Here is a 25,438-nt window from a genome sequence, read left to right on the forward strand (position 1 = left end):
AAGCACTTGTTTTTTTCCTTCACATAATTATAACAAGCTTGGTGATCTGTTTCCAATTCACAGAAGATTTAAAAAGTGGTTGGTTAGAGACTATTCCCTTGACAAAAAGAGAAATGACAGCAATAACTATGAGAAGCAAACATCTCATAATTTGAAAGCACGGAACTCAGACCATTTAGCCTAAGGAAAATCTTGGCTTTATACTTAAACAGCTCCTGAGATGTTTTCTATATTAAAGTATTATAAAATAGTTGATGTTCATAATAAAGAGCTTAAGCCAATGAACAACGGTTACATGTATGTTCAAGCAGCAGAAAAGTCTACTTAGAAAAGCAGGGAAATATAAACTTAAAAAAATACAAAATGTTTTAACACTAAAGGGCATTTTAATTACATGTAACATCAAACTGAGGTCTCTCAAGAAGTGGCAATAAAGTATTCCTTTGTTTATAACAATAGACACATTACCAAATTTATGTGTATACATAACTACCAAATTTTATGTATTTGGTATACAGCAGATTTTATTGAACGAATTGATAAATAAGTAATTGAGGAAACTTTGTGGGAAGAATTGGGCCTTCTTTAACAGTATTCTATGATGGAAAAGACTCAAGCTGTCTAGTTCAACCTTTCTCTGAATGCAGGAACCTTTTCTAAAATCCATGTAAAGTCACAATTCCAGTGTGGCTTGAAAACTTTCAGGGATTAGGGTGGAATGCCTGTTCACCTTCCGTTACTGGACAGTTTCCATTACCTCATAGCTAGTCAGAAAGATTTTCCTATACTAAGCTGACGTCTGCTGCCCTGTCAAAGTTCTACTTCTAGTTCTAGGATTAACATAAAGTAATTTCACATTCACCTCTTCTTCCTCTTCCAGTTGCCAACCCTTTAAATATTTTAACACAACTGTCGCCATTTTCTTATTCTCTTTTTTAAACTAAACATGTCATTTCTCTTAACTATTTTTCACACAACATAGTTTCCAGAAGCCCAATATCTCATTTCCCACCTTCTGAACAGTCTCAAGTTTATTATCATTTCTTAAGGTATAACATCCACAACTGCACATACATGCACTAAAGTCATGACTAAAGTAGCACACAGTAGCACTATCAGCTCTCCATAACTGTGCACTGTATATCTTCCACTAATGCAACCTAACATTGAATTAGCTTTTCCAACAACCATATCACAATCTTAGCTCCCATGGAAAATGTACCACCTAGTGGTCTTTTAAGACTAGAAGAAATTCAGCCTTCAAAGCAAAAGGAAGAAAAAGTATCCTCAAAGTCAGAGAGATATAGGAGAACAAATTCCACAAACTACAAAAACCTGTGGTGTTTTAGTTGCATATTTCCTTTCAACTGGCTAACAATGGTAAGGTTGAGTATAAATTTTAGTTTCACCACAATTTGAGCCAAATGTAATTACTGAAGATGATCTTCTCATTACCTACAATTGCTGCAAATATTTGATTCTTTTTACCTGATGCTTTGGAACACAAGTGGACTTTTAGCTCATGAAATTGCACACACTAAAACTAGAAAAAAAATACTGAGACATCTGGCCAAATTAGATTAGGATTTACAGAGATTCTCAAGATACTCTACCTATTTAGTAGACACTGTCTTTTGAATCCACTGGGCTGTGACAGCCTCTGGATCCTTTTGGAGGGTTGTCTAAACAACACAGGAGGAGTGATCTCCCAAATTACAGACTCTCTTCCACAGCTGTAGTAATATTGAGCCCTGCAAGTTGTAGAAGAGAAAAGAAGTAAATGAAACAAGCATGATTTCAAATTATCATAGTATTTCCCAACATTGATCCCCAGGCCTAGGGGAGCAGGTATGATGGTTTATTATTGATGAGCTGTTTTCCACGTGAGGAGAAATTACTTTAGAAATAGTTATACCCATCTAGGTTTTTGTATTTTTTTTTAGTAGAGACGGGGTTTCAACCTGTTAGCCAGGATGGTCTCGATCTCCTGACCTTGTGATCCACCCGCCTCCGCCTCCCAAAGTGCTGGGATTACAGGTGGGAGCCACCGTGCCTGGCCGACATCTTCTTTTTTTTCATTGAGAGAGGGTCATACTTGGCTCACTGCAGCCTCAACCTCCTGGGCTCAAGTGATCCTCCCACCTCAGCCTCCCAAGTAGCTGGGATCACAGGCATGTGCCTCTATGCCTAGCAACTTTTTAAAATTCTTTTGTAGAGATGGGGTTTCACTATGTTCTACAGGCTGGTCTTGAACTTCTGGGCTCAACCAATACTCCTGTCTCAGCCTCCCAAAGTGCTAGAATTAAAGGCATGAGCCACCATGCCTGGCAATTACATTTTCCAAATAGACCAAAAGATACACAGATGAAGAGAAAATTTGCTTTTAAAACCAAATACTTCCTTTAGCATCTATATATAAATAAAAGTTTTTACATTTCTATTTTATAGGATGAATTGTATTGAGACTTTGTTAGATAACTGAGTTTAGGAATACATTCTACTTGATGATGTGCATAGAATAATCATTACTGGGGCTTGTTAACTATGATTTTTTAGGATAAGTAATAATATTGTTCTTCTTTTGTCTATTTATTTATTATTTTTAGAAGCAGGATCTTGCTCTGTTGCCCAGGTTGAAATGCAGTGGCACAATCATGGCTCATGGCAGCCTCAAACTCCTGGGCTCAAGCAATGCTCCTGCCTCAGCCTCCTGGGTAGGTGGGACTACAAGTTTGCATCACCATGCTGGGCTTTCTTTTTATATTTGTAGTGATGGGGGCTTGCTATATTATCTAGGCTAGCCTTGAATGCCTGTGCTCAAGTGATGCTCCCGTCTCAGCCTCCCAGAGCGCTGGGATTACAGGCATGAGCCACCACACCCAGCCACCATTGCTCTTCTTATCCACCGTACCCTTCTATCTTTCCTTAACAAAATATATCATCAGTGGAAAAGGAAGTGACATTGACTACCCCCAGACCCGATGTTAACTCAAATTGCAGTCCCACTTTTGCTTCTATTATAAGGACCTCTGTTTCTTTAGGACATTCACAGATACAGATCTGCATCCCTCTGCCCAAGCCTCTGTCTGCTGGTTGCAGCTGTAAATATCGTTTACATCTAGGCTGAACTGGTGACTTGTAAGCCTTAATCTGCATGCGAGTCTTTATCCCCCTTGCTTGTGACCACCCAGTCTTGAGACCATCACACACATCTTTTGAGGGGGCTGAAGGCTGCCCAGCCCTGACTCCACTGCCTGACTGCACTGACTCACCTACACACACACACACACACACACACACACACACACACACACACACGGCCTAGCTTAAACAGGCAGGAAATCTCCAGCCCTTACCTGGGATTAGACTTTTGCAGGAAATGGCGGTTCAGTTTGGGAATTAGAGATACAGAAGGAAGTGTGATTTTGAACAATGGGGCACACTGCGGAGACCTTAGACTCAAGCAAGGGGGGCCACAGTGGTTGGGAAGAAGGTGATTATGCAGCCAATGAGCGGCACAAAGGCAAGATGTGCTTGGAGAGTAGACCTGAGGGGAGAGGCCCAAGCAGTGAGTGAGAAATACAAAAAAAAAAAAAAAAAAGAAGACACCAAAGACAAATCTGCTACTCAACATACTCTCAGGTGGGAATGGCAACCAACAAATGCCAGGAAAATCTGTACTGACTGTAATACTTATGCCTTATGCTGCCAACACCTAAAAGTACATAGGTGTTCTATAAAATGGAGAAAATAAACAATGTATGGTTTTATGAAGGCTAAACAAGAGAAGTGTATGTTATTTTATAATTCACAAAGCACTATTCAAATGAGTCTATTAATCAACTTTTATATTAATTTTTAATTTCATATTTGCATATCTCTTCCTTATAGATGCTGCATATTAACAGAATGTACTGCTGCTGCCCTTGTGTGCCTCTCCTCCTCCCAGAGTCATCCACACATCCAAGTTTCACAGTGCTGGCAACGGAGCAGGTACTTAATTTTTTTTTTTTTTTTTGGAGATAGAGTCTTGTTCCATCACCCAGGCTGGAGTACAATGGTGCGAACTCGGCTCACTGCAACCTCTGCCTCCTGGGTTCAAGCAATTCTCCTGCCTCAGCCTCCCAAGTAGCTAGAATTATAGGTGTGCACCATCACCCCCAGCTAATTTTTGTATTTTTAGTATAGACAGGGTTTTGCCACGTTGACTAGCCTGGTCTCGAACTCCTGACCTCAGGTGATCTGCCCATCTCGGCCTCCCAAAGTGCTGGGATTACAGGTGTGAGTCACCACTCCCAGCTTCAAATATTATTTTAATATAGAGTATGTTGCATTTTTCTCATTGTAAAAGGGACAAATATTCAGTATAGAAAACTTGTAAAATAAAGTTTAAGAGAGAAACAAAAAGCATACAGTAGTCCATCATTCAGAGATAGTAATGGGTAATATCTTGGAATAATTTGAGTCTTTTTTCCCTCTATTTATACACTCAAAAAATACTTATTGAGCACCAGGTGCTGTGTTAGGAGCACTCACTAGGAGACAGTGGAGAATAGGATAATCACTGCTTTCTTGCAGCTTGTTCCCTATGTCAAGCGGAGAATACCAAATGTAAAATACAGCCAAGCACTGTGTAACGACCTTTTGGTCAACAATGAACCACCTATACGACAATTATACTGAATTGTACTGGAGCTGAAAAATTCCTATTGCTTTGTGATGTTGTAGCCATCATAACATCATAGCACAACGTATGACTCACATGTTTATGGTTATGCTGCTGTAAACAAACCCATCAGCACATACAATTCTGTACAGTACATAATACTTTTTTTTACTTCCCTGTAAAATCCAGTTTTAAACAGTACATAATACTTGATAGTGATGATAAACAACTATGTTACTGGTTTATGTATTTACTATATGTTACGGGTTTATGTATTTTTATTGTTATTTTAGAGTGTACTCTTTCTACTTATAAAAAAAACAGCCTCAGACAGGTCCTTCAGGAGGTATTTCAGAAAAAGGCATTTTATCATAGGAGATGACAGCTCCATGCATGTTTTGCTCGTAAAGACCTTCCAGTGAGACAAGATGTGGAGGTAGATGATAGTGATATGAATGATCCTGACCCTCTGTAGGCCTAGGCTAATGTTTGTACCTTCTTTTTCTGTCACCCAGGTTGGAGAGCAGTGTGATATGCTCACTGCAGCCTCAAACTCCTGGGCTTAAGCAATCTTCCTGTCTCAGCCTCCTGAGTAGCTAGGACTACAGGCATGTGCCACTATGCCCAGATAATTTTTTTTATTTTTTTAGAGATGGGGGTCTTACTATGTTGCCCAGGTTGGTCTTGAACTCTTGGCCTCAAATTATCCTCCCATTTTGGCCTCCCAAAGCATTGGGATTACTGGTGCTAGCCACCATGCCCAGGTGGGTGGATTGCTCCAGCCCAGGAGTTTGAGACCAGCCTGGGCAACGTGGCAAAGCCCTGTCTCTACCAAAACAATCCAAAGCAATTAACCAGGTGTGGTGGCGCACAGCTGTAGTCCCAGCTACTTGGGAGGCTGAGGTGGGAGGATCACGTGAGCCCAGGAGGCTGAGGTTACAGTGAGCAGTATGACTGTGCTCCAGTAAGGGCAACAGAGCAAGACCTTCTCTGAAAAAAAAAAAAAAAAAGGTTTTAAAGCAGAGTCCATTGGATTAAAAAATAATAATAAGGATATAAAGAAAAAATATTTCTGGATAGCTGTATAATGTGTTTGTGTTTTAAGCTAAGTGTTATTATAAAAGAGTCAAAAAGGTTTTTTTTGTTTTTTGTTTTTTTAAGTTAAAAAGCTTATAAAGGCCAGGCACAGTAGCTCACACCTGTAATCCCAGCACTTTGGGAGGCTGAGGCGGGGGATCACCTGAGCTCAGGAGTTCCAGACCAGCCTGGCCAACATGGCGAAACCCTGACTCTACTAAAAACACAAAAGTTAACCGGGTGTGGTGGCGCATGCCTATAGTCCCAGCTACCTGACAGGCTGAGGCAGGAGAATCACTTGAACCCGGGAGGAGGAGGTTGCAGTGAGCCAAGATTGCGCCACTGCACTCCAGCCTTGGTGACAGAGCAAGAGCCTGTCTCAGAAATTAATTAATTAATTAATTAATTAAAAAAATTTTAAAAAGCTTATTGTGAGCTAAAGTGAATATATTATTAAAGAAAAAATTTTTTCATAAACCGTATAACTTCAGTGTACAGTGTTTATAAAGTCTACAGTAGCATGCAGTCATGTCCTGGACCTTCACGTTCACTCACCACATACTCATTGACCAACCCAGAACAACTTCCAGTCCTGCAAGCTCCATTCTTAGTGAATGTCCTATTCAGGTGTACCATTTCTTATCTTTTATACCATAGTTTTCTGTGCCTTTTCTATGTATAGATATGTTTAGATACACAAATACTTACCATTGTGTTATAATTGCCTATGGTATTCTGTAACATGCTGCACAGCTTTGTAGCCCAAGAGCACCAGGCTACACCACATAGCTCAGGTGTGTAGTAGGCTATACCCTCTAGGTTTGTGTGAGTGCACTTTATGATGTTTGTACAACAACTAAATCTCCTACAATGCATTTCTTAGAACATATCCCTGTCATTAAGCAACACATAACTGTAAATAGTTGTGGTGAATACTGTGAAGGCATCAACTATTCAGCAGAGATAGAGGCTTCCTGGGTAGGTTTGTGAGAATGTTGAAAGTTGTGCTGAAGAGAATAGTCAGGGAGGGTCTCTGTGAAAAGCTGAGACCTAGGCTGAGACTTAAAGGATTAAAACATCTTAGTGACTTAAAAATGGGGAAAGCATTCTAGGCAGAGGAGAAAATGTGAAAAAGGCTTTGAGATGGGAAATATCTTGGTATCCTTAAGGAATAAACATTTTAAAATAAAAGTAGGATCACAGTATATATACAGTTTTATGTTCAAATTTTTCACTTAGTATTACAGCAGAAATCCTTGGGTCATGAAATACAAATGATAGTATTTTTAAAGTAAATACTTTGGTAAATTAAAATGCTTACAAGAGACTTCCACTTCCAGGCATAATAGAATAATAGGGACTGGGTTTATCCCTAGAACAAAGATATCTCCAGTAGCTTTTTTTTTGAGACAGGGTCTCACTCTATCACCCAGGCTGGAGTGCAGCAAGGCAATCATGGCCTCGACCTCCCAGGTTCAAGTGATCTTCCCGCCTTAGCCTCCTAAGTAGCCGAGACCACAAGTGCTCACCACCATACCCAGCTAATTGTTTGTATTTTTAGTAGAGATGGGGTTTCACCATGTTGGCCAGGCTGGTCTCAAACTCCTGACCTCAAGTGATCCACCCACCTGGGCCTCCCAAAAGTGGTGGAATTCCAGGCATGAGCCACCACACCCAGCCACCAGTCCCATTTTTTTTTTTTTTTTAATTAAAAGTAAGCCTCAAAAATGGACAAAGGATTTGGATGAACATTTCTCCAAAGAAGGTATTCAAATGCCAATAAACAAATGAAAAAATGTTCAACATCAAAAATCATTAAGGAAATGCAAATCAAAACCACAATGAGTACTGCTTCACACATAGGAGGACGGCTGTATCAAAAAGATAATAACAAGTGTTGGTAAGGATGTGGAGATACTGGAACTCTCATTCATTACTGGTGGGATTATAAAATGACACAGTCACTTTGGAAAACAGTCTAGCAGTTCATCAAAGAGTTAAATATAGGGTTATCATGTGAAACAGCAATTCAACTCCTGCTATATATTCAAGAGGAATGAAACATAAATTCACACAAAAGCTTGTACACAAATGATCATAGCAGCATTACTTTTGCCAAAATGTAAAAAGAGGCCAATGTCTAACAACTGATGAATTGATACATAAAATGTGGCAAAGCCATACAATTAAAGATTACTTAGCCATAAAAACAAATGTACTTATACATGCTACAACACAGATGAATCTTGAAAATATTGTGCTAAGCAAATATACCAATATACCACTACACTCCAGCCTGGGTGACAGAGTGACGCTTCATCTCAATTTAAAAAAAAAATTATTATTAAAGGAAGTCCTCGAGGAAGAAGAAAAATACAAAATGAAATGTATAGATTTAATAGATCTACACAAAGGAATGCAGAGTATGGGAAATGGTAAGAACGCAGGTAAATATAAAACACTTTTTCTTATTTTAAAAATCTCCTTAAAAGATTTGACCATTTAAAGCAAAAATAACAATAATATATTGTAAGAGTTATAGAAGTAAAATGTATGATCACAGTGGCACAAAGACCAGAAGTAGGGAAATGGTAATATACCATTATAAGAATCTTACACTAGGCCGGGCACGGTAACTGATGCCTGTAATCCTAGAACTTTGGGAGGTCAAAGCAGGTGAATCACAAGGTCAGGAGTCCGAGACCAGCCTGACCAACATGCTGAAATCCCGACTCTACTAAAAATACAAAAATTAGCCGGGTGTGGTTGCGCATGCCTGTAATCCCAGCTACTTGAGAGGCTGAGGTAGGAGAATCACTTGAACCCGGGAGACGGAGGTTGCAGTGAGCCGAGATTGCGCCATTGCACTCCAGCCTGGATGACAGAGCAAAACTCCGCCTAAAAAAAAAAAAAAAAACTTACACGATATATTAAGTATTATAAATTAAAGATAGATAGACTGTGATAAGTTGAAGAAGTACATTGTAAGTTCTAAAGTAACTACTAAAAAACAAAAAACAACAAGAAGTTGAATCTCTGAATAGACCAATAACAGGGTCTGAAACGGAGGCAGTAATCAATAGCCTACCAACCAAAAAAAGTCCAGGACCACATGGATTCACAGCTGAATTCTACCAGAGGTACAAGGAGGAGCTGGTACCATTCCTTCTGAAACTATTCCAATCAATAGAAAAAGAGGGAATCCTCCCTAACTCATTTGATGAGGCCAACATCATCCTGATACCAAAGCCTGGCAGAGACACAACAAAAAAAGAGAATTTTAGACCAATATCCCTGATGGACATCGATGCAAAAATCCTCAATAAAATACGGCAAACTGAATCCAGCAGCATATCAAAAAGCTTATCCACCATGATCAAGGGGGCTTCATCCCTGGGATGCAAGGCTGGTTCAACATACACAAATCAATAAACGTAATCCAGCATATAAACAGAACCAAAGACGAAAACCACATGATTATCTCAATAGATGCAGAAAAGGCCTTTGACAAAATTCAACAGCCTTTCATGCTAAAAACACTCAATAAATTCGGTATTGATGGAACATATCTCAAAATAATAAGAGCTATTTATGACAGACCCACAGCTAATATCATACTGAATGGGCAAAAACTGGAAAAATTCCCTTTGAAAACTGGCACAAGACAGGGATGCCCTATCTCACCACTCCTATTCAACATAGTGTTGGAAGTTCTGGCTAGGGCAATCAGGCAGGATAAAGAAATAAAGGGTATTCAGTTAGGAAAAGAGGAAGTCAAATTGTCCCTGTTTGCAGATGACATAATTGTATATTTAGAAAACCCCATTGTCTCAGCCCAAAATCTCCTTAAGCTGATAAGCAACTTCAGCAAAGTCTCAGGATACAAAATCAATGTGCAAAAATCACAAGCATTCTTATACACCAGTAACAGACAAACAGAGAGCCAAATCATGAGTGAACTCCCATTCACAATTGCTTCAAAGAGAACAAAATACCTGGCCAGGCGCAGTGGCTCACGCCTGTAATCCCAGCACTTTGGGAGGCCGAGGCAGGTGGATCGTGAGGTCAGGAGATCATCCTGGCTAACATGGTGAAACTCCCTCTCTACTAAAAAAATACAAAAAAAATTAGCTGGGCATGGTGGCGGGGTCCTGTAGTCTCAGCTACTTGAGAGGCTGAGACAGGAGAATGGCATGAACCTAGGAGGCAGAGTTTGCAGTGAGCCAAGATCATGCCACTGCACTCCAGCCTGGGCTACAGAGCAAGACTCTGACTCAAACAAAAACAAAAACAAAAACAAAAACAAAACCTAGGAATCCAACTTACAAGGGATGTGAAGGACCTCTTCAAGGAGAACTACAAACCACTGCTCAATAAAATAAAAGAGGACACAAACAAATGGAAGAACATTCCATGCTCATGGATAGGAAGAATCAATATCGTGAAAATGGCCATACTGCCCAAAGTAATCTATAGATTCAATGCCATCCCCATTAAGCTACCAATGACTTTCTTCACAGAATTGGAAAAAACTACTTTCAAGTTCATATGGAACCAAAAAGGAGCCCACATTGCCAAGACAATCCTAAGCCAAAAGAACAAAGCTGGAGGCATCATGCTACCTGACTTCAAACTATACTACAAGGCTACAGTAACCAAAACAGCATGGTACTGGTACCAAAACAGAGATATAGACCAATGGAACAGAACAGAGTCCTCAGAAATAATACCACACATCTACAACCATCTGATCTTTGACAAACCTGACAAAAGCAAGAAATGGAGAAAGGATTCCCTATTTAATAAATGGTGCTGGGAAAACTGGCTAGCCATATGTAGAAAGCTGAAACTGATCCCTTCCTTACACCTTATACAAAAATTAATTCAAGATGGATTAGAGACTTAAATGTTAGACCTAAAACCATAAAAACCCTAGAAGAAAACCTAGGCAATACCATTCATGACATAGGCATGGGTAAGGACTTCATGTCTAAAACACCAAAAGCAATGGCAACAAAAGCCAAAATTGACAAATGGGATCTAATTAAACTAAAGAGCTTCTGCACAGCAAAAGAAACTACCATCAGAGTGAACAGGCAACCTACAGAATGGGAGAAAATTTTTGCAATCTACTCATCTGACAAAAGGCTAATATCTGGAACCTACAAAGAACTCAAACAAATTTACAAGAATAAAACAAACAACCCCATCAAAAAGTGGGCAAAGGATATGAACAGTCACTTCTCAAAAGAAGACATTTATGCAGCCAACAGACACATGAAAAAATGCTCATCATCACTCACCACCAGAGAAATGCAAATCAAAACCACAATGAGATACCATCTCACACCAGTCAGAATGGCGATCATTAAAATGTCAGGAAACAGGTGCTGGAGAGGATGTGGAGAAATAGGAACACTTTTACACTGTTGGTGGGACTGTAAACTAGTTCAACCATTGTGGAAGACAGTATGGCGATTCCTCAAGGATCTAGAACTAGAAATACGATTTGACTCAGCCATCCCACTACTGGGTATATACCCAAAGGATTATAAGTCATGCTGCTATAAAGACACATGCACACGTATGTTTACTGCAGCACTATTCACAATAGCAAAGACTTGGAATCAACCCAAATGTCCATCAGTGACAGACTGGATTAAGAAAATGTGGCACATATACACCATGGAATACTATGCAGCCATAAAAAAGGATGAGTTCATGTCCTTTGTAGGGACATGGATGCAGCTGGAAACCATCATTCTCAGCAAACTATCGCAAGAACAGAAAACCAAACACCGCATGTTCTCACTCATAGGTGGCAATTGAACAATGAGAACACGTGGACACAGGAAGGGAACATCACACACCGGGGCCTGTCATGGGGTCGGGGGAGAGGGGAGAGATAGCATTAGGAGATATACCTAATGTAAATGACGAGTTAATGGGTGCAGCACACCAACATGGCACATGTATACACATGTAACAAACCTGCACATTGTGCACATGTACCCTAGATCTTAAAGCATAATAAAAAATTAATTAATTAATTAATTAAAGATAGAAAGACTGTGATAAGTTGAAGATGTACATTATAAGTTGTAAAGTAACTACTAAAAAACAAACAAAAAATTTATAGTGAATAAACCAACAAAGAAAATAAATTGGAATAATAAAAAATCAATTGATTTAAAAGAAGGCAACAGGCCAGGCACAGTGGCTAATGCCTGTAATCCCAGCACTTTGGGAGGCCAAGGCAGGTGGATCACGAGGTCAGGAGTTCAAGACCAGCCTGGCCAACATGGTGAAACCTTGTTTCTACTAAAACTACAAAATTTAGCCAGGCACCTGTGGGCACCTGTAATCCCAGCTACTCGGTAGGCGAGGCAGGAGACTTGCTTGAACCCGGAAGGCAAAGGTTGCAGTGAGCCGAGATTATGCCATGGCAGTCCAGCCTGAGCAACAAAAGCAAAACTCCATCTCGAATACATACATACATACATACATACATAAGAAGGCAACAAAGAGGGGAAAGGGGAACGAAAGAAAGATGGACTAAACAGAAAACAACAGCAAGTTGGTAGTTTTAAATCTGAACATATTAGTAACCACAGTAAATGTAAATGATCGAAATACCTCAATTTAAAAACAGAGATTATCAGATTGGATAAAAAAACCAACAATTTGCCTATAACAAATGTACTTGTAAAGACACAAATAGGTTAAAAGCAAATGGATAAAAAATATATGTCATGCTAACAATAATGAAGAGAAAGCTGGCATAGATGTATTCACAACAGACAAAGTAGACTTCAGAGTAAAACATATGTTACCAATGATAAAAAGGGTCAATTTGTAATAATAAAGGAGTTCACTGTATCCCTTATTCAAAATGCTTGGGACTAGAAGTGTTTCAGATTTTTAATTTTTTGGATTGAGGAATAAATACGTATATGCATAATGAGATATCTTGGAAAGAGTCCCAAGTCTAAACACAAAATTCATTTGTTTCAAATCTACCTAATACATATAGCCTGAGGGTAATTTTATAGAATATTTTAAATAATTTTCTACCTGAAACAAAGTTTGTATACACTGAACCATTTGATTAACTTTCATGGATCTCCTTGCATGGGACTGCAGAAAGGGGACTGCGTCTACTTTCCCTTATGGATGATGAATAAACTATGTGTTGTGTGCTTGTGTTTTGACCATGACCCATCACACGATGTCAGGCGTGTAACTTTCCAGTCATGTCAACACGGAAAATGTTTTGGATTTGGAGCATTTAGGATTTCAGATTTTTTTATTAGGGATGCTCAACTGTAATTCTGAAGTTTTATGCATTTAATAACAGAGCTTAGAGTACATAAAGTAAAAACCAATAGAATTGCAAGGAGAAATAGACAAATCCACAATTATGGTCAGAAATTTCAATATTCCATCATGATAACTGATAGAACAAGTAAGTAAACAGAATATCAGTAAGGGTGTAGAAAACTTGGACAAGACTACCAACCAACTTGGCCTAAGTGACATTTATAGAACACTTTACCCATTAGAGCAAAATACACATTCTTTGCAAGTGCACATCGAACATTTATCAAGATAGATCATATTCTGGGACATAAAAGAAGTTTCAAAAGGACTAGAATAATGCAAAATATGTTCTTTACCCATAGTGGTATTAAATTAGAAATCAATAGGAAGACATCTGGAAAATCCCCCATATGTTTTGAAAACTAAATAATATACATCTGATATCCATGGCTGAAACATGATATCAAAAAGAGTATTAGAAAGTATTTTCAACTAAATGAAAATGAAGGCACAGTATATCAACATTTGTGGAATGCATCTAAAATAATACTTAGAGAAAAATGCACCCCACTAATGACTATATTAGAAAAAATAAGAAAAGTCTCAAGTCAACGATCTCAGTTTCCACCATAAGAAACTAGAAAAAGAAAAGCATATAAAATAAAAAAGCAGAAAAAAGGAAGTAATAAAGATCAGAGGAGAAATCAATGAAATAAAAAGCAGTAAAATAATGGAGAAAATCAATGGAACCAAAAACCGATAAATCTCTAGCCAGAATGTCAGCAAAAAAAGAGAGAAGCCACAACCTACTAATACCAGAAACGAGGGGTTGGGGGGATCATCACAGAAGGTTGGATAGCTATCAAAAGTAAGAAAATATATGAACAACTTTATGCCAATAAATTTTAAAACAGATGAAATTAATAAATGAGCTGGGTGCAGTGGCTCATGCTTGTAATCCCAGCATTTTGGGAGGCCGAGGTGGGTGGATCACTTGAGGTCAGGAGTTCAAGACCAGCCAGATCAACATGGTGAAACTCCCTCTCTACTAAAAATACAAATAATTAGCCTGGCCATGGTGGTGCATGCCATGCCTGTAGTCCCAGCTACTTGGGAGGCTGAGGTAGGAGGTTCACCTGAGACTGGGAGGTGGAGATTGCAGTGAGCAGACATCATGCCACTGCACTCCAGTCTGGGTGACAGAGGGAAACTACGTCTCAAAAACAAACAAACAAAAAAAAATCCACAGATTGCGGCTTCAACGAAATTAAATTATCTGAAAGACACACACTGCCAATGCTGACTCAGAAAGAAATAGGTCATCTGAATAGCCCTGTATCTATAAAATAAATTTATAGTTTAAAAACCTTCTCACTAAAATACTCCAGGCCCACATGACTTCATTGGAGAATTCCACTATATAAATACCAATAAATACCAAGTCTATATACTCTCCAAGTGATTCTATGAGGACACCATTACCATAATACCAAAACCAGACAAGAACAATACAAGAAAACTACAAACCGACATCCCTCATAGACATAGATCCAAGAATTCTAAAGTTGTATTGCATCACATACATGTTTAATGTACATAATGTCTATGGATGCTCTGGTGCTATAATGGTAGAGCTGGGTAGTTGCAACAAAGACTGTGTGGCTAACTTTACTATCTGGCCCTTTCCAGCAAAAGTTTGTTAACTTTTTATTAAAGTTATATATTGAAAGAGATAGAGAAATGGCCACCTTAAACTAGTATTTTATCTAAAACCAGACTTCAGGTAAATAATAGTATCTTCATCCTTTTCTTGTTACTTTAAGCTCCCTCACTGCCTGTACCCATCTCCTTCCCCTCCCCCAACAGTCTTTCCTCAGAGAGCTAACTTAGCAGAAAGCTTTAATCATTCAACCAGCAAGCACTGAAAGCAAATTCGAGCATCAAAAGCCTCAACAGCAGGCCAGGCGCGGTGGCTCGCACCTGTAATCCCAGCACTTTGGGAGGCCGAGGCAGGCAGATCCTATGAGGTCAGAAGTTCGAGACCAGCCTGGCCAACATGGTGAAACTCTGTCTCTACTAAATATACGATAAAAAAAAAAAAAAGAAAAAATATTAGCCAGGCATGGTGGCATGTGCTTGTAGTCCTAGCTTCTCAGGAGGCTGAGGCAGGAGAATCTCTTGAACCCAGGAGGCAGAGGTTGCAGTGAGCCAAGATCACACCACTGCACTCCAGCCTCCAAAAAAAGAAAAAAAAGAAAAAAAAAAAAAGCCTTAACAACACTCTTAGCTTTAGATGCAGTAATTAACTCATGCAATCAAGTCCATGTATATAATTTAAAATTCATGAGAATTTCATGCACGAACAAGTTCATTCACAACAATGTTACATATGCTATAAAAATTGGAAATATACTGTATCTCTAACAATAGAAGAATTACCTGCTTAATAAATTATCTACTCTTCCTTAAAAGAAACGTTTAGAAAGATTTTTAAGTGCAAAAAGCACTATATAAATTATATATTTATTATCTCTAACTCTTTAAGTAGGCTATATATGTAAATACATCCATAGTAAAAAAAAAAAAAAGACTAGAATATGACAAAATAGTTTCTCTGAGTTGTAAGCCTACAGTAGATTTTTGTTGCCTTTTAAAATATATTCTTATTATACAGTACAGAATTAAGTAAAATAAAGATATAAGGGAAAAGTCTAAAATAATATGAAGCAAATGTGTTGCACACATACTGCAAATGGTATTCCAAATGGTTTTAGGTAGCACTTGAGTGAATTTAGAGGGAATGAGTGGTATTTTAAGAGTTTTACTAGACACATGTCGTTTAAATACAAATACTGAATAAATAATTTAATGGTACACAAATATGGCAGCTTGTAAAGATAATATATTGATGGCTCAAGTCTGGGGAACACATTTTAAAGGAGAGAAGATCAAGGATTTTACCAGAAATAAACCACATATAAACACACACACACACGAAAGATTCCTTTTGCATTTTTTTTTTTAAAGGGCAAAAGATACATATATGCATAATTTTATTTATTTTTTCTGGAAGAAATCATAAGAAAATTTAGGATACTTTTAGGAAGATAGACTAGGGAAAGGAAAAATTCAGCTTTTTTCTCCTCCTTGATCCCTCCCAAGTAAATATAATCTCTTCTTTATTGAACTCCAAAGGCTTCTTAGTTATTACTTTAATCTACCTTGTATATCCCCCATAATAGATGATAAACTCCTTAAAAGCAGTAATAGTGTCTTACTTGCCTTTGCCCCTGTGCTATAATTTGGATATGTTTGTTTGCCTCCACCAAAGCTCATGCCGAAATTTAATTCCCAGGCCGGGTGCGGTGGCTCATGCCTGTAATCCCAGTACTTTGGGAGGCCAAGGCAAGCAGATTACCTGAGGTCAGGAGTTCGAGACCAGCCTGGCCAACATGATGAAACCCCGTCTCTACTAAAAATACAAAAATTAGCTGGGCGAGGTGGTGGGCACCTGTAATCCCAGCTACTCTGGAGGCTGAAGCAGGAGAATCGCTTGAACCCACAGGCGGAGGTTGCAGTGAGCCAAGATTGCGCCACTGCACTCCAGCCTGGGCGACAGAGCAAGACTCCATCTCAAAAAAAAAAAAAAAAAGAAGAAGAAGAAGACATTTGATTCCCAGTTTGGTGGTGTTGGGAGTTGAGGCCTAATGGGAGGTGTTGGGTCATGGGGACGGATGCTTCATGAATGGTTTGGTGCCATTCTTGGTAGTGAGTGAGTTCTCACTCTCTTGAGCCGGGATTAGTTTTGACAGGAATGTGCCCATGAGAATGGGTTGTTATGAAACCAGATGCCCCTTGGTTTTCCCTCTTTGTACATGTCTGCTTTCCCTTTGATTTTCTTCTTCATGTTATGAAGTAGCATGAAAAGCCCTCACCAAAAGCCGAGCAGATGCCAGCGCCATGCTTCTTATACTTCTCTGTTTATAGAACCGTGAGCTAAAACCTGTTCTCTTTGTAAATTACCCAGCCTCAGGTATTCTATTGTAGCAAAATATTTGCTGAATCAAATTTAATAGTAACATGCCACCAAACATAATGATAAAATGTCACCAAACATGCAAAGATCATTTCTGTATTTTCTAGAAAGAAGATAAAATTAATCATGTACAACTGGTATTCTTGTGTTAAAAAAAATGAAGTGATCTTCACTAAGAAATTTGAAAATATTATTGAATTCATCTTCTTGAATAAACTTTTACAAGTAAACAAATACACCAATGATTGTAGCCTGTAAATATCATTCTGAAGCAAATATCCACCTCAACATTAGATTAAAAAGCAGGTCTGGCGAGGTGCGATGGCTCATGTGTGTAATCCCAGCACTTTGAGAGGCCCAGGTGGGTGGCTCACTTGAAACCAGGAGTTTGAGTCTAGCCTGGCCAACATGGCAAGACTCCCTCTCTACTAAAAATACAAAAAGTGGCTGGGCATGGTGGTTCACACCTGTAATCCCAGCTACTGGGGAGGCTGAGGCAAGAGAATTACTTGAACCCAGGAGGTGGAGGTTGCAGTAAGTCGAGATCAGGCCACTGCACTCCAGCCTGGGTAACAGAGCAAGACTCTGTCTCCAAAAAGATAAAAAGTAATTCAGTTTCAAATATGCTGGCCAGGTACAGTGGCTCACATCTGTAATTCCAGCACTTTGGAAGGCTAAGGAAGAAGGACTGCTTAAGCCCAGGAGTTCGAGACCAGCCTGGGCAACATAGCAAGACAACATCTCAATTTAAAAAAAAAAAACAACAATACAAACATGTTGAGTTGGAGATTCCTGTAGCACTTTCTTACAGGGGAAGTCAATAATTCTGAGACAGGAGAGAGAGAGGTTTAGGCTGGGAACAGGAGTTGGAGGTCACCACCACAAGAATGGAAGCAAAATTCCTATGAGGACAACTCCACCTTTGGGAAGAGTTTAGAGCAGGAAGAGAAAGAATCCAGGGACAAGACATTGGGCAACAATGGCAAAGAAACAGAAACCCACAAAGGATATTGAGAGGGCAAGGTGAAGAAGATGGGAGGGAAGCCAGGGCGGAGAGTATCACTGAAGCCAAGAGGAGGAGAACTTAGAGAAGGGAGTGGCCAGTCCTCGGCAAGAGTCGCAACAGGTGATTTCAGTATCCCCTGAACTTCTACAGTGTCTTTAATTCTAAAATTGGAGACCCTAACTTGAAAAAGTAATGGCTTCTGTAGAATTCTTCAAAGATATCTTGAAGAGATATCTTCCTAACTCTGGAAGTATCCTTGTATAACACCTTCACTTTATTATTTTTTTAATCCTCATAAACCAAAGCATTATAATATATTACAAGTCTGCAATAGTTAAATACTAGATTTTGCTCTGGAAAAGCTTACTTGTAGCATCAGATTGGAAACAGATATAGAATCCCTAATTCTCAGTGAATTCTGACTGCACGTTGAACAATTTGTGGCTTTTAGATAAAAGTTCTATGCCCATTTTCCCTAAGAACTCGGGATAAAGGCCGGGCGCAGTGCCTCACGCCTGTAATCCCAGCACTTTCGGAGGCCAGGGCAAACAGATCACAATGTCAGGAGTTCGAGACCAGTCTGGCCAACATAGTGAAACCCTGTCTCTACTAAAAATACAAAAAATTAGGCTGGTGTGGTGTGTGACTGTAATCCCAGCTACTTGGGAGGCTGAGGCAGGAGAATCACGTGAACCTGGGAGGTGGAGGTTGCAATGAGCCAAGATCATGCCATTGCACTCCAGCCTGGGTGACAGTCTGAGATTCCATCTCAAAAACAAAAAACAACAACAAAAAAACCTTCTGATAAAGTAACATGATAACACACAGACACTAACCTGTTAGGTACATAGAGGCAGGAAACTTCCTTGGGCTGGGCAAGGTTCTCAAGTCTTTTGGTCAGCTGAGCCTTCAAAGCACTCTGGGTAACAGGGCGAATAGGAACTTGATTTCCCCAAAACAGTTTTCTGTTAAGAAACATACAAATAAAATGGCAAAAAAAATTGATTGATAAGGAAAATCTAAAAATTGACTCTTTTTTTCTTTGAGACAGAGTCTCGCTCTGTTGCCCAGGCTGGAGTGGAGTGCAGCGGCTCGATCTCGGCTCACTGCAACCTCTGCCTCCCGGATTCAAGTGATTCTCATGCCTCAGCCTCCCGAGTAGCTAGGATTACAGGCACGCGCCACCACACCTGGCTAATTTTTTAGTAGAGACAGGGTTTCACCATGTTAGCCAGGCTGGTCTCAAACTCCTGACTTCAAGTGATCCACCTGCCTTGACCTCCCAAAGTGCTAGGATTACAGGTGTGAGCCACCGCGCCTGGCCAGAAATGGCTCTTGATGGCTTTTATACTGACTTTACTTCATTTTAAGAACTATATCACAGAATTTTATTATTTCCAAGGATCTGAAATGAAAATATTTATGGAAGTTAAACTATTACTGTTTAATCTATTTCTTAAAATGAGGTGACCAAAAATGAACCTACTAGAGATAGTTCTGTTTCTGCCATCAAGTAAACCTTGTGGTTTATACTCAGGTTGGCATAAAATGAGCATTCTAACTATCTACACTAGCCTCCTGTTTTGGGTGAAGTCCTGTACCGGGTGGTTAGAAAATAAAATAGTAACAGAATGGTATTAATAGCTATAATTTGTGGAATACTTAACCTTTGCCAGGCATTGTGCTAAGTACTTTACAGATATCAGTTCATTTAGTCTCAACAGCCCTGTGAAATTGGGAGGATTACTGAACATGGGATGAACAGAAAAGGAGAAATCATTAAGGAATTAACCTGAAAAGGCTTCATGGAAGAAAGAAAAAAGCACAGATTGCCAGAAATGAGGTACATTCCACGTTGGGATAACAATGGGAAATGGAAATGACCAAGGCTTGAACCAGGAATATTTAGGGGGAAGTAGAATGTCACATTGGGAGGTAATTAAGCAGCATTGCTGAAATGGGTAAGGAGGGCAGGAGAAGGCCTTGAGATGGAGGAGTAAGAAAAAGATAGAGGCCAGGCATGGTAGCTCACGCCTGTAATCCCAGCACTTCGAGAGGCTGAGGCAGGAGGAAGGAGGATCACTTGAGCCCAGGAGTTAGCGACCAGCCTGGGCTACATGGTGAAACCTAGTCTCTACAAAAAAATATCAAAAAACTAGCCAGCAATGGTGGCAGCATCTGTAGTCCCAACTACTTTGGAGGCTGAGGTGGGAAGATTGCTTGAGCCTGAGAGGTTGAGGCTGCAATAAGCCAAGATCAGTCAAACCACTGCACTCCAGCCAGTGTGACAGAGCAAGACCCTGTCTCAAAAAAAAAAAAAAAAAAAAACCTCCGTACACTTGTTATGACTTCACACATAATTAAATTTGCCCAACTGATTGAGTCAACCCTTTAAAAAGACCCCTCGTTTTCTTTTTTCAGCTTTGCTTATATTTTTAGATATAATGTTTCTTTCTCTGCTCTGTAAACATCAGTCGGAATTATTAGAAACAATAATTAATATCCCTGCTCCCTACCTTCTGCTGATTCCATTTTCTTTTTGTTTCTTTTTTTTTTTTTTTTTGAGATGGAGTCTGGCTCTGTCTCCCAGGCTGGAGTGCAGTGGCGCGATCTCGGCTCACTGCAAGTTCCGCTTCCTGGGTTCACGTCATTCTCTTGCCTCAGCCTCCCGAGTAGCTGGGACTACAGGTGCCTGCCACCATGCCCGGCTAATTTTTTTTGTATTTTTAGTAGACACGGGGTTTCACTGTGTTAGCCAGGATGGTCTTGATCTCCTGACCTCGTGATCCTCCCGCCTCGACCTCCCAATCCATTTTCTAAATATGGCTCAAATCTGTCCATCTCTCCTCATCCCCACTGTTCCTTCTTTTGTCCATACTCCCATTATGTCCACGCCTTTCTCTACACCACTGCCTGAGTGATCTTTCTAAATGCAAACTTGATCAAGTCAAGAGTGTCTGCCTCTCCAGCCTATCTATTCTTTCAGATCATGTCTTAGTCTTTTGGGGATTTTTCCTTGCATAGTTTAGTGTTGTACAGAAGTGGTACTCAATATTGTTTGATGGCCTTTTGTCTCATCAAACTCTACTGGAGCCACCTGCAAAAATTTGGGCAGGGATCTTGCTCTCATCAAGTCTGTTCAAGCCAGCACGGCCTGATGTGGAAATATGGCCTCCATACATACTGTCAATGTTTCCGTCAGTATGCAAAGGATATCGGTTTTGTTAAATTGACTAAGTGATCTTCCTTGAATGGATTATGTGAGGCAGCTACCCAGTGAAAGAAACCATGCTAATTCCTTGTATATGAGATAAATTTTTTAAAAAACCACAAGAAAGGCCGGGTGCAGTGGCTCACTCCTGTAATCCCAGCACTTTGGAAAGCCAAAGGAGGTGGATTATTTGAGATCAGGAGTTCAAGACCAACCTGGCCAACATGGTGAAACCCCGTCTCTACTAAAAATACAAAAATTAGCCGGGCATGGTGGCATGCACCTGTAATCCCAGTTACTTGGGAGGCTGAGGCAGGAGAATTGCTTGAATCTGGGAGGTGGAGGTTACAGTTAGCCAAGATAGTACCACTGACTCCAGCCTGGGTGGCAGAGTGAGACTCTGTCAAAAAAAAAAAACTACGAGAAAAATCACATAGTGGTTCAATGAATGAATGAATGGTGAAAACTGGGGACTCACCTGATGGTGACATCCAACACATATTAGAGAGGAGAGAATAACCACAGGCAGAATAAAAAGCAAATGCCGATGTTTAGGCCTCAAGTGAAGAGGGCCAGAGGAGGGAGATCCACATAGGGAAGACAGTAACTAGGCTCCCAAAGAAAGAAGTAGTGGGCAGGCTGGGTGCAGTGACTCACACCTGTAATCCCAGCACTTTGGGAGGCCAAGGCAGGCAGATCACCTGAGGTCAGGAGTTCGAGACCAGCTTGGCCAACATGGTGAAACCTCTTCTCTACTAAAAATACAAAAATTAGCCAGGCATGGTGGCACATGCCTATAATCCCAGCTACTTGGGAGGCTGAAGCAGGAGAATCCCTTGAACCCAGGAGGTGGAGGCTGCAGTGAGCCAAGATCACACCACTCCACTCCAGCCTGGGTGACAGAGCGAGATTCCATCTCAAAAAAAAGAAAGAAGTAGTGGGTAGAGGTGAGAGAACCACGTAATAGAAGTCAAAGAGGGGAAGAGTTTGAGAGAAGGATGCATAAAATATATCAAACCAAATATATTTTGATAAACAATAAAATATATTAAAAAGCATCAAATATAACCTAGATATCATAAAAGGATGAGCTCTGAAAAAAATCAAAAGACAATAGGATTTGGCCAGGCCATTATCAGTGGTTATAACAGAGTGAAAAACATGTCTTTGGATAGGGGTAAATATAATAGCTCAGATGGAGAGAGGCTAGAAGAGTCAGGGATTAGGAAGCTGAGGTGATGTGTATATATATATATACTGGGTTTGCACCCAGTTTCAAATTCAGAGCAAAAATTACCTTAGAAACAACAATGAAATTAAGTGCATAAAATATGGTCCGAATGATGCCCTCCAAGAGCTGAACACTCATGAGATTATAGCTGCTTAAAAATTTTGGCCACAAGTAAATATATAAACTTACTCTGTACCCACAATATATTTTTTAAAAAATAAAACAAAAATTTTGGCCACAAGAACTAGAAAACAGAGTATGAAGGAAGGCATTGAGGATAATATACAAAGCAGGATATTTGGTTTAAAGTAAGTTAGAAGGAAAAGACCAGTGGGATGAGAAAGAGCAGAGACTCCACAGTCAAGAAAAATTTGGTGGCTGGGCGTGGTGGCTCACGCCTGTAATCCCAACACTTTGGGAGGTGGAGGCGGGTGGATCACCTGAGGTCAGGAGTTCGAGACTAGCCTGGCCAATGTGGTAAAACCCTGTCTCTACAAAAGTACAAAAATTAGCTGGGCATGATGGTGGATGCCTGTAATTCCAGCTACTCAGGAGGCTGAGGCGGAAGAATCACTTGAAACTAGGAGGTGGAGGTTGCAGTGAGCCAAGAACGCACTACTGCACTCCAGCCTGGGTGACGAGAGGAAACTCCATCTCAAAAAGAAAGAAAAAAAGAAAAATTTGGAGGTAAACTTCATCAGGAAGCAGGGAGGCTAACCAACAGGCTAAAGTAGCGTATTGTATACAGATAATGTACCACTGTACTGCCAGCATTTTAGAAATTACCTGTTTAGCAGTTACATGGCTAGTAATATCAAGAAAATAAAAATGTATCTTCTATGGCCCATATCTAGGACTTGACCACAGAGTATAGGATCTTTATCCATACCACACCTGTCTGATGGATCCATGAAACACAGAACCAAGTCTGACACCATCACAATTACCCACAGAATTCTAGAATAATGGAACTAGAAGGATTCTGGGGGGTTCAGTGTTCAATCACCCCATTCTGCACAGCTAAAACTCTAGTCTGTTTCAGATTTCCAGATTTAGAAAACACAAAACAGCTCTCATCAGTCCATTTCCAGAGTTGTACTGTTCTGAAATTCTTTTTTTTTTTTTTTTTTGAGACGGAGTCTCACTCTGTCGCCCAGGCTGGAGTGCAGTGGCCGGATCTCAGCTCACTGCAAGCTCCGCCTCCCGGGTTCCCGCCATTCTCCTGCCTCAGCCTCTCGAGTAGCTGGGACTACAGGCGCCCGCCACCGCGCCCGGCTAATTTTTTTGTATTTTTAGTAGAGACGGGGTTTCACCGTGGTCTCGATTTCCTGACCTTGTGATCCGCCCGCCTCGGCCTCCCAAAGTGCTGGGATTACAGGCGTGAGCCACCGCGCCCGGCCTGTTCTGAAATTCTTATAATCTCTCCCATCATAACAAATACTTATTTAGCTTTTATCTCTTTAAAATGCTTTATGGACTTTTTGAATTTAGAAATCAGTCTTCAAACTTTCTTTGCCAGTCTAGTCTAGCCAACCACAAATTCTTGTAATGTTTCCTCATAGAATCCATCTTTCTTTTAATAATTTTCTTCATTGGCCTTGGAGACTCTCTCTTTCTTGGTTCTCTTCTAGCAGCTTCCTCTGTTTCTTTTTTGTTTCTTTCTTTTTTTTTTTTTTTTTTTGAGACAGTCTCCCTCTGTCACCTCTGTCACCTGTGCTGGAGTGCAGTGACATGATCTCAGCTCACTGCAACCTCAGCCTCCCAGGCTTAAGCGATTCTGCTTCAGCCTCTCAAATAGTCGGGACTACAGGTACGTGCCACCATGCCTGGCTAATTTTTGTATTTTTATTAGAGACAGGGTTTCATCACGTTGGCCAGGCTGGTCTCAAACTTCTGACCTCAAGTGATCCACCCGCCTTGCCTCTCAAAGTGCTGGAATTACAGGCATGAGCCACCATGCCTCGCCTCTCTCTGTTTCTTTAGGTAGCATTTCTTTCACAACTCAAACAATGGCATGTGCTCCAGGCTTCCAATCTCTTCAATATTATTATTATTATTATTATTATTATTATTATTATTATTATTATTATTTAGAGATGGAGTCTCTCAGTCACCCAGGCTGGATTGCAGTGTAGTGGCGCAATCTCAGCTCACTGCAACTGCCACCTCCCAGGTTCAAGCAATCCTCCTGCTGCAACCTATCTCAAGTAGCTGGAATTACAGGTGCGTGCCACCACACCTGGCTAATTTTTGTATTTTTAGTAGAGATGGGGTTTCGCCATGTTAGCCAGGCTTTCTCAAACTCTTGACCTCAAGTGATCCACCCATCCCAACCTCCCAAAGTGCTGGGATTACAGGCGTGAGCCACTGCGCCCATCCTCAATATTATTTTATTAGTACTAAACGCAATTCCCGAATAAGTCTCTCCAGTTATTCTCAAGTAGTCTCCTGAGTGCTAAATCCATATTTCCAGATACTTATTGAATGTCTCAAAATCATCTGCATGATCTAATGTATCTTCCTCCCAAACCTATCCCCCTCTTGTATTTTCTCTCACAGTTATAATAGTATTCTCTACCTTATTTCTAAAGACACAAAACTAGAAATCATATTTTACTCCTTCCTCAGACTTCTACAATTCATTTGTCTCTAGGTCCTGTCCATCTATGTTTTGACTCTAACCTTTGTCTCAACCTTTAAGGCCAATGTTTTCGGATAGGCTATCATTATTTCTCTCCTACATTATTTCAATAGCCCCAAATTATCTTCTTGCCTCTGGTATTCCATGCCATCAAAGGAACTGTGCCTTTCTAAAATAGACAGGGTGATATAATGGAAAGAAATGGGCTTTGTGGTCAACGGATGTAGATTCAAATCCAAGTTGAATTGGG

General features: G+C 40.1%; 1 protein-coding gene across 1 annotated transcript in view; it reads right to left on the bottom strand.

The window, feature by feature from the left end:
• THEGL (theg spermatid protein like) overlaps positions 1–25,438 on the bottom strand; it is an 81,288-nt gene that overhangs the window by 19,298 nt on the left and 36,552 nt on the right. The window contains exons 4-5 of the mRNA XM_010355226.2: positions 18,942–19,070; positions 1,614–1,751 (exon numbers count right to left, since the gene is read on the bottom strand). Of these exons, the coding sequence (XP_010353528.2) occupies positions 1,614–1,751; positions 18,942–19,070 (267 nt within the window). The remainder of the gene's footprint in view (positions 1–1,613; positions 1,752–18,941; positions 19,071–25,438) is intronic.

Source organism: Rhinopithecus roxellana, chromosome 2 (assembly GCF_007565055.1).
Source record: "Rhinopithecus roxellana isolate Shanxi Qingling chromosome 2, ASM756505v1, whole genome shotgun sequence".
Lineage (NCBI taxonomy): Eukaryota > Metazoa > Chordata > Mammalia > Primates > Cercopithecidae > Rhinopithecus > Rhinopithecus roxellana.